The following is an 18,844-nucleotide window of genomic DNA, read 5'->3' on the forward strand; positions in this document are numbered from 1 at the left end:
ATAATGAACTTACTGCTGCTTTGCTCTTATTTTTGTCCTCCAGGTGTGCACCTGTTTTGCTATTACCTTCTCCAACTCTGGACTAGCCAGCGTCACATGGCAGCTCTTCTCCTATAGGAGATTTCCCTATATTCCTTCTATTTTTTATGTCTTTATAATTTCATAATTGGTGTTTTACAAAATCTCCAAAGCATTGTAAATCTAAATGTGCAGTCCGTCCCAGATAAGAGACAGTATCTGAACCAAGCCTGTTGGTATACAGAAAGACCAGGCATTAACTTGCCAATCAAAATAATGAGTTGTAACACAAAAGTAACAAAGGCTCCATTGCTTGTAGCACTGTGACCTCAGAAAGAGCACCAGGGCAGGCAGAAGGCATCCAAACTCCTCCACAGAGGATCTACACCCAAGGTACACATTTCACTAAGCTACAGTTTGGCTCCATACCCAGCAAGCAGAGGGAAGATATATGATAAAAAACTAGCAAGGGAAAAGAAAACCAAGAGGGGGCAATAGGTATGATATAGAAGGTTCTTATAGGAAGAGAAGATAAATATGGTGGTGGGAAATTAGGGAGGAGAAAGGAAGACAAGGATGACAAAAAAGGGCTGAGGGAAAGATACTTAGTGACATTTTCAAAGCTACTCTAGTTAGGGAACAAAGATGACAGGAAGGGCCCTGATAACAATAAGCTATAACCAAACATTTCTGAAGTTTTCATCACTATAAGTAATAACTACTTCCTTTAGGTTTGTCAGAGAGAGATACACTTAGAATTATTTCCTTTCAAAGGTTAACATGGAGTTGCCAAAATCTCTGAAGACAACACAGCAATACTAGGAACAGTTCTTTTGTGAAAATGCAGTTAAAATGGAATCAGAGTGGATTCAATGTTGAACAATTTTAATGAAGCAAGTGTCAAACAAGCACATCAACTTCTTAAAAACAAAGGAACTCCAAAGTTTAATTACAAAAACATTGTACAGAAAACTTGGCATCTCAACATTCCAAACACATTAATCCTGCAAATGGATTCTGTTTTCATGTATTTCTCTTAACATTTCTAAGTGACAACAGCATTTTTATCCCACTCTTCTCCCTGACATCCACTTAATTTTTTTATTTTTATTTTTTTTTAATCAGCCAACACTGAAAAATGTAAACTGAAGTGACAGTCAGAAAACACTGGAAAGACAAAACCTGTTTTTATAGGGCTAATCAGTGTAAATAAGAAGCTTCTTAATGAGACAAAACATCATCCATCACGTCATTGGTGAGCAAGAATTTAGTCTTCCCCCAGACGCTTTAAGATGGGTATACCACCTCACCTCACTCCTTGTGGGAAAAACCAAGAGATTTGTCAGCCCCCAGCTAATAATATTACCTTAAATTTCCTATTCCGTAACACTTGCATGCTACTCAACAGAATGATGTCTTCACAGCATGCCATGAGCTGATAGCTGCATTGAATTTATGTAAGCAGGGGCAGCCTGCAGCCACCCACACTTTATTTATGGTGTGTGTGTGTCACAGCCTGAAATTGCATCCTACTATCATATTACACGGCAATTTCTGGAGTCTTTATGGGATACAGCTCCAGGCATTAGGTAAGATGCCACAGACTGAACTTCAGAATTTTGTAAATCACCTTTTGGCTGTGCAGTGCATTTTGGCCACTTCAATAAAGGTCAGATGCCACTAATTCAAAAAAACAAGACACATACAGGAGATGAAGGTATCGACACTTCTTCTGGAGATATTATTAACCTGGTAGGACTTTTAATTCACACAATAGTTGTTCTAGAATCCACTAAAAAAGTTCACGCCAACATCAGTTGGTCTCATCCATGCTAAAGAAAATGGAGGTCAATGCAGCAAATTGAGGTTCCTTTTTGTGAAGTCTTGAAAATGAGACTGAAGACAAGAGAAAGGAGTTTCCTCCCTGAAGGAAGACTTGAATTTACATGGAAATCTCTGCTGCTTGGCTACAGCAATAAGCCCATGAGTAAGCGGAGACCTGACATACATGGTGTTGACCTGGAGATGGCTTCAGGCAAGCATGAAGTCCATGTGCACAGCATGGGAAAACAAGAAACTGCTTTTTCATCTTCAAATATTTGCATTACAGATACATTAAAGTGATGCTGACTGCAATGCACTCCAGTAATGAAAGCAATCTCCAATTCATACCAGGGAAATCTTAAAAATTTTTTAAGGAGGAGCAAGGAGATTGTCATGTAGAAGAAGGAACATTTCAACCACTACAATAAAGCCCAAAGATGTCCAACAAGTCTGAATTAACAATTTGACATTAACCAAAGGGCAGCAAATGGCTTGCATACGTTAGCGCAGACAGTAGGTGCCTCTGGCTTTGACAGGAGGTGCCCCACAGCTCAGCAAGATTACAGACTCTAGCATGCAGAGGTTTAAGTGATTGTTGTAAGTTGATGTAAGTGAAAGACCATTTAGGTCACAGTGGAACATGCTATAGGCTCCACAGGCTGTACTTTAACTGTACAAAAGGTAAAAGCACTTCCAGGCTGTAATGTAGAATTCTGTGGGCTGCTATGTGGACCTAGCTGCTAATAACCTTCTCTGCTCTAATAATTCATGCAAAAATACATGTGCTTCTTTCCAGGCATATTGCTTCCCAGCACTGTGATTTCACGAAAAAATGCAATCCCCCTGCCCATTTATCTTTTCATAGAATACCACTCTCACCATGAGATCATTCTCTCAAGAACTAGGTGATAACATTGTACTGAGTAACATATCAGAGGAGGGGCATGCTTTGTGGTTTTAGTCTAAAATGGAGACTCCTATCTTCCCTGCTGAGAAGAACTAATGTTTCACTTTTTATCTTGAGTACCACTGACCTCTGTGGTAGTAAAATCCTCCACCAAACACTGCAAGAGAAAACGGGAGACCTTCACAGAAGAGCAGAATGCTACATGCAAGAGAGGTGCTTGAAGAGACTGGGGAGAGAGGAAGTCTGTCTCATAGTAAAATCAAGTCACAAAGCATCAACCACGGCCAGCCTCTAGCGGGGAGCAAACAAATTGTAGAAGTTGCAGGCTAACACAAAAAAAAAAAACCAACAAAACAAAACAGGATTCTGCAAGAAAAGCTTACATAAACATAGCAGGCAGGGTAGGACAAGACAGTGCACCAAGGAAGACTGTCTATTGTAGCAGAGAACACAAGCGCTGCTATCCAGTACTGTAAGTGTCCGATAACAAGATCAAAAGAAGAAAATTAAAGCAGAGGAAGGTAATCCCACAAGATAAACATGAAAACAAAATAAAAGACACTAGAAGACATTAAGCAATATAACACATCAAAGCTATTACTACAACACGTAGGCTGACTTCATTTCATGAACTGCAAGATTTCATATCTCCATCGTCAGCCAGTCCACAGAACGTATGCACCCTCACACCCACCAAATTAATAAGAAACTGAAGATTGCACAGAAGTTGCATGCTCTTATATGTTTACACAGAGGACAGTTCCAGATGTTTAGTGGGTGGTGTCCGTGGCTTCTTAAGACCTTTTAATGCATTGATCTGTTTGTCTCACTGACAAACCACAAAGGCAGGGACCAGGACAAACCTGCAATTCTGCCTCCCACCCCTAGTCTCTCCCTCATGGCTTCTTATTCCACACTGGCCAAAAAAATTTTGTAAAGCATCCCTGGGTCACGAGACCTGCAGATGAAACAGAAAAATAAGTGTTAGAAGACTACAATCTGCCAGGACTAAATAGGCACCATGACATCTTTTGGATGATTTATCTAAGAACACAATATTAAGGAGTACAGCAAAGAAGCCTATAGAGACAGAACTGTAACTGAATTCCTGTTTCCACCCAAAGAACAAAGTGCTAAATAATGAAAAACTTCCTCTTCTCCCCCATATACTGCTTGCACAAGGAAGTCCTCTTTACCATGCAGTACAGAAAACGAAAAACATTCTAGTATAGTCAAATAGTCACTAAATACAATGTGCTGAGCCCCCAACACACCTCAGTTCTGTGAAGTACAGTGGTTTTCAAGAGTATCAAATAGATTTTTCTATGAAATGGATTTGTAATGTCTCAACCTCAAACACTCCATGTGGTTAATAGAGATTACATTTAGGAGAATTAATATATTTCACATGCATGTTAACAAAGGGACAATGATGATGGCAGTTTGCTAATACAGCTTATCAGATGCCAGCTAAACCTTTCTATCCAAAGGTTCCCTCTTTTCTAGAGAAGCTCTGCTTTTTTCTACATTTGCATCCAATAACGCCCAACCTTCTCCCTTCTAGGATTTTGTCACAAAATACAATAATTGCCAAGTGAACATCAGTGTAATTAATAGCCCTATGAATTATTGATCATTACATGCATGTCTTTATATAATGAAACTAGGTGATTATTAATCACGTTTTTAATTGCCTCACACTGTTTTGCTGCTGAATAGCGGGGAAGGTACTGGTGGGAGGGGAAAGAAGGGAATGGGATCCTATTTTTCAGCTATAAAGTAGAAGGAAAGAATTCTGAAGCGAGTTATTTTTTCCAAACCAATTACAGCTGAATCCAGTTTATCTAAGAAAAAAAAGATATTTGCATTTTTAGGAACACAAAAATTGTCCATCATTTAGGAAATATGAAACCACCTGACATGAGAACCGAAGTCTAGATTTTAGTAGCCTTGATGTATGATTTTTTTTCTGGCTTAAAGGTGCTTAAAGGACAAATTGCTGTTTCGGGGCCTGTCATGCCCTTCTAAACAGATTGATGAGAAACTGCTTTCCATCTTAAACATTCTGTAAAACCTCCCCATCCCCGATTCTTTCTGAGCTTGAGTGCTAATTGAAAACAGTATACAAAAAGGAGGAGGTAGATGAGCTACTGAAAAATCCCAGACCTGGGTCGACAAGCTGTTCCCTTCATAAATAACAGCAGTAAAGGCACTTCTTTATTCTGCTGGAGCTCAGTCATCTCTTAGAGCTATAGTCCGTTCCATCTGGCTACCCTCTGGAAGGACAATGATCTTTTAGCTTAAGCCACACTATAATGGGGAATGTGTAATTAACTGTTCTACACAGTATCACAAAAGGTCAGAATCAGAAAGGACGAAAAGCCCTGTCTTCATATTTGCAGATGACACAACACAGCTTTATTTGCATTTCTAAACACTATTCAAGGTATGTACGGTAGTTCTCTACATAATAAATGCCTAAAGAATGCAGGTATGCACCAAGTCAAAATAGAAGTAGGCAAACTGCTAATGGCTGTCTAGTGCTGTGTGTCATGGGGGAAGTCAGGGAATAAGTGGCGTGGGAAATGCAAAGCAGCACAGTAATGCAGAAAGATTGGTATTTCTTTGTTGATTTGCTTTTCTGCTCAGTTCCCTATTATAGTTTTCTAAGCTGTTAAATACAAGCAAAAAAAAAAATACAGAATCATGAGCTGAGCAATAACCTATGCAAAAGTCTCATGGTCATTAGAGTCTCAGCAAATGCTACATATAGCCTGAACCACACATCAGTGCTTCATTTACATGTAAACCTTCACAACCAGAAGAGCTTGACTACAGGTACTACAGAGCAGGTCGTTGTAAGGTATTTTCAGTTTCTAACTGAGTTGAGTTCACTTGCAACCTCTTGAGACAAAATTTCTCTGTGACCATCAGATTCTACAAACATGAAAGTTATGCATTAATTACTTCACTCAAGAAAGGAACCTTTTTTAAATGAGTCACCCTGTTACTAAAATGTAAACAATTTTTATTTCTTTCTTTTACACCATTCTGTCAGTATTCTTAGTCACCTTACACAAATACAACAAATAATAGGACAAACAGCTATTTATCTTTCTACAAAAGATTTTGGAGTTAAGGGGAATTTCACAACCCTTTAATGCTGTTGGATATTTTCAACCCCATTTGACTTTAAGTCAACCTGCTTCTGTGGCTTTGAGGAAGAAAACTTTTTGGTTGTACAATATGGTCATCAGCACAAGAATAAGTGTCAGAACAAGTGCAAGAGGTACAGAGAAGATGCCAAACAGAAGCATCCTAAGAGCAAGCACTTACCCAGTCACTAGCGTTCAAGTCTGTTCACCACATCTCGGACTGTGGCTATGAGGTTCTCATTCTCCTGTGGGTTAGCCATAATAATACTGTGCAGCCTATTCATGTAGGAGTCAATAGTTTCCATGGTGGGTGTTTCCCCGCTACCTATGGTTAACATATTAAAATAAGTCACAATATAATTATTATTTTTGTTATTATTTCTATATTTAGGTGACTGCAGCAATTCCAAAAAGTTAAGACTATGCTAAGGGCGATTTGTGCCAACAGGCAAATTGCTATAGGAGGTGATTTTGCCATGCACCACCTTTTGTGGCAGATTCTGCAAAATGATGTCCTCGTAACTCCAAAAAGTGAGTAGTTCCAAGGATATCAGGACTAATGAAGCATGGTTTTCTTTGATTTGGGTCTCAAAGTTGATTATAACAAATGCTTTCAGCTGGGCATTCATAGTATCTAAGTGGATTCCCTAGCATCTGACAATACAGGTGCAGCCATTCTTTTAATCAAGGAATTCACAGGTCATGTCTTTTCTATTTAGCAGCATTTTCACAAAACAAGTGAAAGGGAGCAAGAACTGAACATGTCTCACTCTATTAGGAAGAGTAAGAGTAGTAAGAAATAAAATGCTATGATGAAATAAAGCACTGACACTAAATCTTCCCCTGCACACATTTTAAGATTTCATTATCTAATCAACAAAAGCTCAGAAACAGCCAAGACCATTAAGCTACAACAGCAGGCCATGTATTGTAAATTCACAACATCATATAAATATTAGAAATTAAGTTTAACATGTCAGATAGTCATAAGGAAAAAAAAGTCTTACCTGGTAGTGGGACTCCAGCAAAGCTAGTTGTGAGTGCTTGGCGTAAGGTCTCTAGATGCTGTTGCAGCACTGTGTTACGGCTCCGCTCTTGTATCACATCCACCTCCAATTTCTCCACTGCAGTACGCATACTCTCAACATGTTTCTGCAAAGCAGCATTCCTCTCCTCAAACTCCATGTTTGATTTACGCAGCTGCCGCAGCTCAGCTTCACGTGCTGTGAATATCAACCCATTCCCATGTAGTCAAAAAAACTACAAAAACCATATCTATGATTAGTAGGCAATGAAACAATGTTCTAAAGTGCTCAGCTGGTGATTATAAATAGCGCAGTTCTGGTTTATAGATGAAAAAGCATCATATCATGGAGTCCCAGTAGTGCCGACAGTAGTACTTAAATAGACTTAATTTCTAGAGAGAGAGACAAATTAGAAGACATTCAAAGCACCAGAATGGAAGTGAACAGGGGAGTTATTTAGGAAGGAAGACTGCAAGACTTATTTCAAATGCATTCAGTATGTCATAGCTTAGCAGCAGTTTTAAGAGGCCTACAGACAAGATACAAGCTTCAACAGAAATCTATTTTTGTTGATCACCAGGAAAAGTATGTGAAGTCTGTTCAGTCAAGAAAGTCTCCAGGATATCTGGCAAAAAATCCTAAACTCTTGGGACATGTGCAGCTACAAAAACAAAGTAGAGTAACAGAAACTATATCAGTGGAATCTTCCACATATCCAGGGGGAAAAAGCAAAATACTGCTAACTACTCTGAATGATCATCATGCTATATCTTAGGTATTGCCTAATCCTACAGAAGAGCAGATCCAGCTTGGACAGACTGGAGTAACAGCATGTAAAGCTTAAACATCAGAAATGTTCTCCAGAAAGGATAGTTTTGGAAGTCAAAGCCAGGAAAAACTGCTGTTGCAGCCACTGTGTTCGCACAGAGGTAAGGTAATAATCAAAACCACTGATCAACTATACCGAAGTCATTACTCGAGCTATGATGGGAGAGCACAAGGACTCTTCAGCTGGACAGCACCTGGCAAAACTTTTGGAAAAGCAGAGAGGGGGCCTTGCAAAAGTTTAACTTACCTTTACTATGATTCAGGAACTCTTCTGTGAAGATTGGAATATCAAAAACAGATCTCTCCTTTGTATCTGCTTCTTTCTACAAAAGAAGAAGTAATACATGGCTAAATACTGTTTGTTTTCAGGAATTCATGAAATTGTTTTGATCAGGGAAACAAAGAGAAGAGAGACCAAAAACTGAGGCAGATAAAGAGCTGGATGGATGGAAGGCACTTCCAGCTCCTACCAAGAAAGGCCAAAGGGTAAGTCTCAGCTTTTTAAGGCACAGGTTTAATAAACGCCAAATACCATTATCAAGAAATATCATAGAATATACTACAATTTTCCCTAATGACATTACACACTAGAATCATAAATTTTTAAAACTATCTGAATTAATTTCTATTTTCCACTGGAAAGCATTCCACCATCAACCAAGTGACACATTCTGAAATAGTCTATACAGGAACAAGAACAAACAGGGGATAGTGAGCAAATCTCACCGTAAGTTTCATGGTTCTTTGTTTTTCACTACCAAAGCAAAAAAGAAAACAGCCAGGAAAAAGAACAGCTAAAGAAAAAGTATGCAACTTTTCCACAGTGTACCAATTCCACAGGTCTGTTCCAAACTGGAAGAGATGTGCACAGTGCTTCAAGCAAGCCACATCTTTTTTTGAAACATTTAGATGGATGCTGCCACTTTTGAAGAGAAAGCATATAAACACCATTTACAAAAGTCTATGGGGAAAACCTGCTTACAGAATATGTAGTATCTTGGAAAGATAAAGATGAATATGTATGGGCATATTTTGCTGTTAGAAAGCAGTTGTTCGCCCTGGCTATGGCAGGTATGCATTAATGTGAGGGCTTCAAGGAACTGGACTGTTGCCTCCTGCATACTGCAAAATGAAACACTGCAAAACTTTTTCTCTTTAAGATACAAGAGAAGTTTGTTATCTTAAGATAAAGCCTGTAGTCAAGGGTTTCCTGTCAATTTTCAGATTTCTTCACCTAATTTCTGATAAAGTTGGTGAATTCGACTATGTGAACTTGAGGCTATTAAAATCTAAGAGAGGATTTCAGGTACAGAAGATCTGATGCCAATTTACAGTTTGTGATTACATATATAGGTTATATATATATATATGGGCTTTCTTTAAAAAAACCTAAGTCAGGAAATGCTCTAACTTAGTAAAAAAACCTAAAAAACTTGACTCAAGGAAAAAACCTACCATAATATACCTCACTCGCCATATCTGCATGTCAAAATCAATGGGAATTAATGCTTGATTTAAAGCCTGCATTGCTATTGGCAAAGCCAATGCAAATTTGGTTTGATAAACTGCAGCAACTACAATCAATCTGTTAATTAATATAGTAACAAAGTTAAGCATCAGAGAACATCCATGGAGAAAATAGCTTTTAAAACCTCTCAAACGCCATGGTTGATAATGTACCACACACTCATCCTCCAAAATTATGTAATGTCAAACACGATTTGGTGCCCAACAGAAAACCTAAGTGTTTAACAGCTAATAAGGGAATTCTGGCACTTGAGCTCAAATTACCACATTGGTGCCTGCCACATAGAGGGGCTAGATGGGGCAAGCTGAATGTCATTTGGCAGTCAACCAAGATCAACAAAACTAGATGGAACTTCAGATACTCCGTCTTTACCTGAGGAAACTGTCAACTGATTGTTTCTAAAGTAAAAGATAAGCTGAGTTTTATTGTCTCGTAGAATTACAGCTGGGAAGCTCTATTTGCTGAGCTCAAAGCTCTCTTGGCTTGAATCAACCTAAGATACACTAAAAACAGGCAGGATTAGAGGGAGAGGGAACAAACCTTCCCAGCTCTGAGACACACAGTAGGGTGTTGCTAGGGGTTCACGATCACACATGCTTTTCACTGAAGTTTTGTCACTTGCTACTGTAGGGAAAAAGTCTAAAGAGTATGTCTTTAGAAATGAGACATCACGTACAGAAGTGTGCATAATGCATTCATTTGTTCTGAACACTTACTAGATGGCTAGAAATTAATTTCACCCCAAGATCTAGGATGTCAACATTAATGTGCACTAAGAAACATTGGCAGTTATGAAGCACAGTTAAACCACTTACAGGACATCCATCTTAGATGTTCTAATTCATGTTTACTATTGCTACCTGCATGCAAAGAGGCACTGGCTTGGATCATCACCAGCTCCCAGAGAATAGATAGTAGAAGAGAAGGTACTGTGAAAAGGAGAGGGTGTTCTGTTTGCAGCCTTAGGATACAGGTTCTTCAGGTAAAACCAAAAAAATATTAAAGCAATTAGATGAAACTGTTCAGCTTCTAAAAGGCAACCAAGAAATTCTTCTAAACAGAAGAGTGATAATGAAAACTATCAGCACTCTTCCATTACAGAATACATTATCTAGCATGTAAAAGATCCTCTTGAGAACTCTGAAGTACTTAAGCCACTCTGAGGGTCACTCAAGATTAAAATTTTAAGGTTTTGATTACCTGCTATTGAAAGGCCCAGCCTGTTCAGGTTGCATATCATTTTGTCACCCCTCAAATCAAAATTATTGTGTCTATCATTTGCCTTAAATAAGACTGAGATGCTTTCAGAGTGTCAAGAAATAACACCATTCTCATCTGGATGTTAAAACTGAGGTTGATCTGCGGAGGTTCCAGAACAAATCAGACTTGAAATTCTTAGAGACATGGTGAAGTACAGTAAAGAGAAAGCTGAGACTTCAGGGTTGTGGTGGGGTTATGCTCACCCTTCCTTGTATGGTCAGGTGCAGACAATGTAAGGAACAGATACAGTAAATATACTGCTTCATTAAACAAATGTTCTCAGAGTAGATGGTTTTCTTTTCTTCTTGTGTGTTCATACTATGACAGCCATTTCCCTATTGTCAAAGGCTGTAGATTCTACCAGGCAGTGCCTAATCTCCCTGACAAGTGTGTATAAATCTTTGAAATCTTGCCAGTAGGATATTGTGTAACTGACTGCATGAAGCTAGACCCACTCTGAATGAAACAGCTTGAGGAAAGAAGCAATAACAGAAAAATGGAGAACAATTAACAATGATTTGGTCATTGCTGATGACAATTATACTTCTAGTATATATTGCTATATGTCATATTTATGAAACTAGGATTTGGAGGAAGAGAAATGTTCTATTTCATACCCACAGATGAGCTCATTGAGACAGTGTCTCCGTGTTTTTCATGGCTATATCTGCCTATTAAAAGTTTCCTCTCACCTTCCCAAGCCTCAGCCTTTTGTTATTTTTTATTATAATAAGTATTTGAATTGTTTATTGCAATACTTCTTGGAGATCATCTCTATAAACAATATTTAAAATTAGCTCAACACTGATTCACAGAAATGAAATCACGAATACCTAAGTGGAGCAAAGGGAGAAGGAAAGGTTTCTTTGACCTTACATTCTTATGTCCTCTCAAGAAATAATTTAATCAGATCATACCCACTAACCACAAACACAACAGTAATAGTCAATGCGGATAAGAGAAGCCAGCAAGACAGCAAAAAGCTTTAGTCTTACTTCCAGTAAGAACTTGAGTATATACTTCTAAAAACAATCTAAATCTTTTCTGCTTGTTCCTTGCCTGTGCAGGATTATAACACTTGACTCCCTTGCAGAAAAGATGTGCAAGCATATCAGGTGATAAGCATGTGGAATTTTATAACATAAAGATGAAAAATGCTAAGCAAAGGCACAGGTTTTCAGAAGAGAATGCCTGCCTAACACATTAGTAGCTCAACTATGTAATAAAATAACTGTCTGATGAAGCTTAAAAGCCCCATGGGGTATGGAAGACTCGTTTTTAACTGCATTTATAATGTGTGATTCCAGCAATGATAACTTGAGTTAGATGAGTGAGAGGTAAGCCTCTGAATTTGTAGTTTGCTATCTGCATAATTTAAAGGTTATGTAAACGACACAGCCTAACTGTACAATTAAAGACAAACGTAGATTCAGTGACTATAGAATCAGAAATCCTGGGGACCATGTACTTCTAAAGATTAATCTCACTGCAAGTACTTCTTTAAGAGTTAATAAAACGACATATCGAAAACATGTTACCAAATCATTTTCCTGGAAGTGAAGCTTATTTTCCTTTAAGTAGACAAGACCAGTAGTTGCCTCTCAGCAGTGCACAGCCTTGTCACTATTGTAAAGAACACATTAAAAAGCAACTCGATTGCTTTCCCAAGGCAAAAACACCTCACAACGAAAAACAGGTCTTTCAGAAAGGCCCTATTGCTTACAAATGAAGAGGCTGTGTATAAACAAGATTTTTCATTGCTTTTTGTTTGCAATTTATTGATAACCATGAAAGAAGCTCTGTGGCCCTAGGTAATACAACTGGAGAAAGTTTCAGCACTTCAAGGGGAGAGATACCATAGTCAGCCAGGATGCACAAGACCGGTGACATGCCTCATCAACTAAAGCACACGCATCTTATTGCCAGACATCATTACTCTTTTCCAATATTTACATATGCAAGGAGGTGCGGGGCAGGAGGATATTTAAGCCAGACATCTCCCAGTGAATGGGTTACTTTACCCATTTTCTTTTCAAGGAAGCCACAAGCATTCATGTTGCTGCAGAAAAGCGGTACCTCAAACCAGCAACCTAAAAGGTGCTAACTTGGAAGGTTTATCCACATCTCAAAGCTATTTATAAGTTTTACCTCAATGTTTACTTACAAATAATAATAAAAATTCTGTGCTTTGAAAAATTTCAAGTAAAAATTTTGCAAATTGAACCTTTGACATATCAGATACTTAAAGGACTTGCACCCATTGATTTATTTAAGATTGCAACACAGTTCTATGTTTTAAGTGTACCTTACGCTCCCACTTCACCTTAGGTCATTTGTACCTGCCCAAGACTTATTAAGTTTTCATCATACTAATGGGATCATAAGAGTACTCAGTTTTTTCTAACTTTTGATCAAAAACTGCATAGAAAGAATTTGTACTTGAACTTCTGATTAGGGTCTTTAACTGGCATAAACTGTTTTTTATTGACCTCACTAGAAACTTTCATCATCTGAAAATCTACCCTCTGATGCAAGGGTAGAATGAAGAGGTTTACCTCATGATCATGGGCTGGCTGTCTTGCTCCATCTGAAAAAGAAAAAACAAACAAGAAATCCCCCAAAATGCACAAGATCTGAGAAAACAAGAACCAAAGAATTAAAGCAGTTACGCAACCATAATTATACACCAGTTACAGGCAGAAAAGTTGTGCGGTTTTCCTAATAAGACACACAGAAGCTGTGTCATACTTTGGTGCTTTTAATGCACATCCTCCAATACAATCTAGATAGTTAAATTTACATAAATCTAATCACTTTACACACAGCTGACGCAAATGCCATAGAAAGAACACATTCACTTTTTAACAAGCCTTTAAATCAAAGGCTTTAAATGAGTGTCAGGCTACATGACTAGCTGGGAATCTTCTGTTGTTTTTTAGCTAGTCACATATTTTTGCCCCATTTAATACCTTGTCTGTGTGATTTGCCTTTTTGTCTGTCCTGCGTTTTCCTGCTAAAGACTTTGTAGGCTTCAGTCTTCTGATACTGCTCCAGCTCCCGCATATAACGCTCCTTATCTCTATCTGCTTCATCAAGGTATCGCTGAAACAAAAAAGTCCAAGAGTTTCAGGGAGTTTCCTCCCCTTCAGGAGGAAGGGAAGAAAAACAGCTTGTCAGATGAAGAGCTGATCCATTTTACCTATGCAAAGAGGAAAGGAGTGAAGAAACAATGAGAATGTATGTGAGATGCAGAGACATAAGATTACTGGATAAAATTACTGTATTCTGGTGTCCCCTTCCCTCCCCCCTCTTTTTTTTTTTTAATTCAAATCACTATTCTGTTAACTTTTTTTGGTTAGACCTAGAAGTAGCTACTAAGCTACTCAACTCAACTGAATAATACCTACACATTATAGACCAAATTCTTAAGAATTGCCTTTCTGTGGCTGGGATTAAACGCCACCAAACAAGAACACCTTGACAGATTGTGCCTTAAGGTTCATATCTGTAACAGTGGCATTCCAATATACTCTTGTTTTCATGCTCCACAGACAAAAAGCACCGCCTTTCTACAACCACACACATCGTCCATCTGAGGGGTGAACAAATCCTGGCTGTTGGAAAAGAATATCATAAAGGAGCCTAGGTTATATCAATTTGAGCTATCTCTATTTAGGTTAAAAGAAATAATTTTTTTTTTCTAGCCTGAAGATATTTCACACATCTGTATAATGGAATGAGCTTAACTAGAGAATTCTTTATGGGAACTGATGAATTGGAGACCATTTAAGGAGTGGTCACAACACTTACTAATGGGATCCTTTCAAGAAAAAAGTTGCCTTCCCAATTTTTTCCCTCAGTGAGTTTAAAGTTCAATGGAAGTAAGCATTAAATCACAGTGAAGCTTAGTCACCTGGTATGCCTTTCATTTTCTTTAAGTCATCACAACAATACATGTAAAGGTTATAAATTCCATGCATTTGCAACTTTGTTTTCACCCTGCTGAGGACACCATTAAGATGCTGGATTGGAGTGAAAATTTGGTGATGCTGGGTTTGCATTGCTTTTGGACACTGTGTTCTTCCGTAAGACATTAATTCTTCTTTTCCATCTCCAGCAATGTGCTGCTGAAAGAGTGCAGTAGCTGAGTTAAAAACAACACAAGTTTTTCCTCTTTAACTTATGTTTTGGATGGATTGTTTTAGAGCAGCCAGAATGAGTTCTGCTGCACTACCCGTAAGCAGATGTCCTTGGTTTTCTAGCACAGATCTATTCATTTCATTAGATATTTCCCCATACTGGTGAATAACAAGAAGAACAATTATTAGGGTGTTTGTTTTATAACTATGCTAATGGTCTTTTTCTCGGGGAGACTCACTATTTGGTCAGTCCAGTCAGCTCAATTGATCTGTCGTTATGTTCGCCAAATACAAAGGGAAGTAGCAAGACTACAGGGCTGGAACAGGGGAAATGCAAGACTTTCCCTTCAACTTTTATATCAGACAGCTAGTTCACTAACTACTGGAGACCAGCCACAGGAGCAGTGTGTCAGACATGCTTTTCCCCTGGATTACATGACTGCTAACCCGTACAGCACTAGTATACTACAACTCCACTGCTTGCTTCAGGAGAATGACATCATAGCCGTTAGCTAACCAAAACCAAGCCGACTCAGTTTCAACAAGAATTTTGGGCTGTTGTATTAGAGATGTTGGCTCTGAAGCAGCAGTGGCTTTCACTGCCTTAATAAGAAAGGTCAGGAGAAACTGAAGGGAAGCAAGTGCTCAGCAGTCTTTCCCTGACCTGCTTTAGGTTCACAGCTTTACTCAAAAAAGGACAGATTCCCTGGGGATTTTAAAAGCAGCATACAGAATAGAGATTTTTCTCCTTTTCCTAGGTCAAAAATCTGTCTCAAACATTAAAAGACTATGTTAAGGGTAGAGGATAAAGGGGCAGAATGTCTTATTCTCTTTCCCCCCTTCTCCCAGCAGACAGCAACATCATTCTCACTACAGATGTGTCACCAAATCAACTGCTTTGCCTTGACACACATTTTCCATTATGGTTAAAATGCTATGCCTACATGCCATTTTATAATATCTCTAACTTGTGTTTTACAAGCTTAGTAAAAAGCAACAAAAGGAACTCTTGTTTTCTGCATCATCCCATTTTTCATCCAGCCATCATAAAATCCTTTAAGTATTATACTGTCCTTAATTATCTTTTTGAAACCTTAAATGCCCTGATAAATTCATGTGATAGCATCAAGTTGCACTGTGATTTAACTACTGCTTTGCTGTAATCTCCAATTGGCAATCAGGCATGGATTTTAAGACACCCATTAGCAATAAAAAGGTCCACTCCAGAAGGAGTTAAAGAACCAGACCCAATAGTGCCTTGGTCTTCATTCACGTATCAGACAGTGCAGAAGGCCACAGTAGTCCCAATCAGAAGACATTACATTGGCTGAAAGGTAAAGAAAAACACCCTTTTCCTGAGATAATGTGTGTAGAAACTAGAACACACAACTCCCGCTGTCCTGCCCATCATATAGATCTCAACTTTCTTTCTAGGGCTAGCAATACTTTAAAATATCGCCTAGAAGTTTGTTCACATTAACCATCTTCAGTAACCTGCCCTTTCAGGTCTGCTTGTCTTACTCTAAGACATCAGATGTTTATATATACTGATGAATTTGTAAAATAAACAGAACTGCAAAATCCTTTAAGAAGCTCTGAAATCCTGCCAAGTCTTCCTCAGCCAAATAAGTGCCTGTCTCATCCTTGCAATGGCTTTGGCCTTGGAAATTGGCAGGTCTCAGCTGTATTTAAGTACAAAAGAGTTACATCCAGATGAATCACAAACAGCGGGATGCCTCACTAGAGCAATACCCCCTGTCCTGAGTATATTCTTGCACTATCTAGAGGATACAGTTCTCCTCAAGTCACACATGGATGAGATGCTATGGCCCTACCAGGGTTCATTATTTGAACTCTGGAGGACCTGTGCTCCTTATTTTGAAATACGTTCTTAAACACAACTTCAATCAAAAGCCAATGTTAACTTCTTCACTAAACAATAATATTCCCATTTAACAGTAATCAAAATCCAACAAGGAAAAGGGAGTTTAATGGTACCCGTTTCTCCTCAGGAGGCAGTTTACTCCATTCATTGCCCAGCATTCTGGTGATCTCTGGGAAAGGGACTTCAGGCCTCTTCGCTCGAAGCTGCTCCCTACGCTCATTCATGAATCGCACATACCCTGTGAGGGGGGATTTGGGGGCATTGGTGTCCCTAAGGGGTTTCTTCCTCTTTCTGCCTTTGGCCCAGCCTCCTCGTTTAGTTCTTTGCTGCTGCAAAATGAAAATGGAAGAAAATTCAGATTGAGGGAGAATTACCACCTCTGGAAGGAAAAAATATTGATGTCTTAACATTTTCACCAGGATTATGTTGCTGCAATGCATGCTCTCTGTGGATATGAGTTTCAAACCTTACTTTAGAGCAACCCTGACTTTCATCTAAGCAAAGCCAAAGAACCTGCATTGCAAAAAGCTGTTTGCAGTATTCTCCTGGCCTACAGGGACAATAAAGTAACATTTGCATCAACTTCTGATTGTAAAACCATTAAATTATCCTAGCTAATGCAACTGCAATTTTTTTTGTTAGTTGTTTGTTAGGGTTTGGGTTTTTTAAAAAAATTACTACTGTTATTATCATCATTATTCTCACCCTCACATACCCCCACCCCAGTTATTTGCCTCAATTTGAAGTTTGGAGATATTTTGTGTATTAGTTAACAGCTGGTAACTAGTTATTTTGCCCCTTCCAAATATTTTGCCTTCATGCATTATGTGCCCAAAACAGAGGTGAAAGGACAGTATACAGGCCTTTCTATTCTATAGACTTTTTTCCCCACTAATCACATCAAATACAGAGATGAAAAAAGGAGGGAACATTTTAAGATTAGCCTGTGGCACACTGGGAGCCCACAGGCATAACATAATTATCATTTGTCCTCTTGGCTTCACACTAATACTACAGCAACCTCGCTATGTACATACAACTATTTCAGTACTTCTAATCTCTCCCCAGATCGACATGTTCTTGCCATCATCTTAGTTTTGATTTCCTTTCTAGAATTTTACTTCCTTAATTAAACAAGGACCTCACAGCTGAAGACAAACTACAAGAGGAAAATCAAATGAACCTATCAAAAAACACCCAAACCACCTTCTTGTCAAACGTGAGTTCCTACATGATTTAGTCACCAAAAATCAGTGCAGAACAGTACACAAGGTATAGTCTACAGTAGCAAGCATAATGCTTTCAAAGACATCAGTTACCCTCAGAAGAGTACAAAGGTCTCACTTCCTTGACTAACAAGAGATAAAATAAGTCTTCAGAAAAGGCTGAATGCAGTACCAGCCTGTGGACCCTGCCAGCTAAACTCGAGACATGCATGCTGTTCTCTGCATGTTATGACTGCCAGCCTTCTTTGGCTATCTGTGTGCAGTTGTGCAACACAGGAGAAAACTAGAGAGAATCAAAAGATGAAAATGGCAAGTGGATGAAAATTTGTGATCCTATCCAAGTAGGTAAGTCAAACGATAATGACAAAACTCCATGCTTTTGCTTCATTGAGAAGTCACTATTATTTCATCTCACCTCCTCCTCAGGCTTCTGCTCAGTGTTTTCAGCAGTATTAGAGGACTCATTTTGCAGCTGTTGAACCTGTGACAAATCCTCCACCAAATCTGGGTTATTCACAGACTGTGAAGTTCCACCACTGAATGAACTCTCAGAATGAGCTAATCTGAAAAACCACATAATAGAAAAAGAAAAAATTCAATCATCATATTGCTAAATCACTTCCTCTCTAATCTTGTAAAACATGCAAAAACATTGCAAGTATATTCTGTTCTTAAACTAGCAGGAAAAAAAAATTTTAAGAGTCATTTTTGAAGAACTGACTGTTCCTTCCAAGCAACTGCTATAACTACAATAGTTACTATAGACTTTCAAAGACAGTTTGATTTTTAAAGTGTTACTTTGTTTCATTTTTAGTCAAGCTTTTGATTATACAAACAACTGTCAAGCAAGTAAATGTTTGGATAGGAAATCAGAAAGCATGAATCTACACTTCCTCAATAATACCTCAAGGAATTTGCAATGAATGGTTTCATCTTCAACAATATACACCTTTCTGGATGCATTTAATATAATGCACTTGAAAAGCTTGTGGTTGTGTATGATTTTGGATTGAAGTTCATTCAACATGATCTCCTGTTGATATGTGTGG

At 38.4% G+C, this 18,844-nt stretch overlaps 1 protein-coding gene across 9 annotated transcripts in view; it reads right to left on the reverse strand.

The window, feature by feature from the left end:
- Positions 1 to 886: 886 nt before the first annotated feature.
- The window catches only part of HMG20A (high mobility group 20A), a 48,383-nt gene continuing 30,425 nt past the window's right edge, over positions 887 to 18,844 (reverse strand). For all 9 annotated transcript variants that reach the window (XM_075099935.1, XM_075099933.1, XM_075099931.1 and 6 more), the window contains 8 exons: positions 18,211 to 18,358; positions 16,683 to 16,898; positions 13,515 to 13,647; positions 13,101 to 13,132; positions 8,005 to 8,080; positions 6,912 to 7,127; positions 6,086 to 6,229; positions 887 to 3,707 (listed from right to left, as the gene is read on the reverse strand). In XM_075099935.1, coding sequence (XP_074956036.1) covers positions 6,093 to 6,229; positions 6,912 to 7,127; positions 8,005 to 8,080; positions 13,101 to 13,132; positions 13,515 to 13,647; positions 16,683 to 16,898; positions 18,211 to 18,358 — 958 coding nt within the window. In that variant the 3' untranslated portion in view covers positions 887 to 3,707; positions 6,086 to 6,092. The remainder of the gene's footprint in view (positions 3,708 to 6,085; positions 6,230 to 6,911; positions 7,128 to 8,004; positions 8,081 to 13,100; positions 13,133 to 13,514; positions 13,648 to 16,682; positions 16,899 to 18,210; positions 18,359 to 18,844) is intronic.

Source organism: Phalacrocorax aristotelis, chromosome 7, assembly GCF_949628215.1.
Source record: "Phalacrocorax aristotelis chromosome 7, bGulAri2.1, whole genome shotgun sequence".
Classification (NCBI taxonomy): Eukaryota; Metazoa; Chordata; class Aves; order Suliformes; family Phalacrocoracidae; genus Phalacrocorax; species Phalacrocorax aristotelis.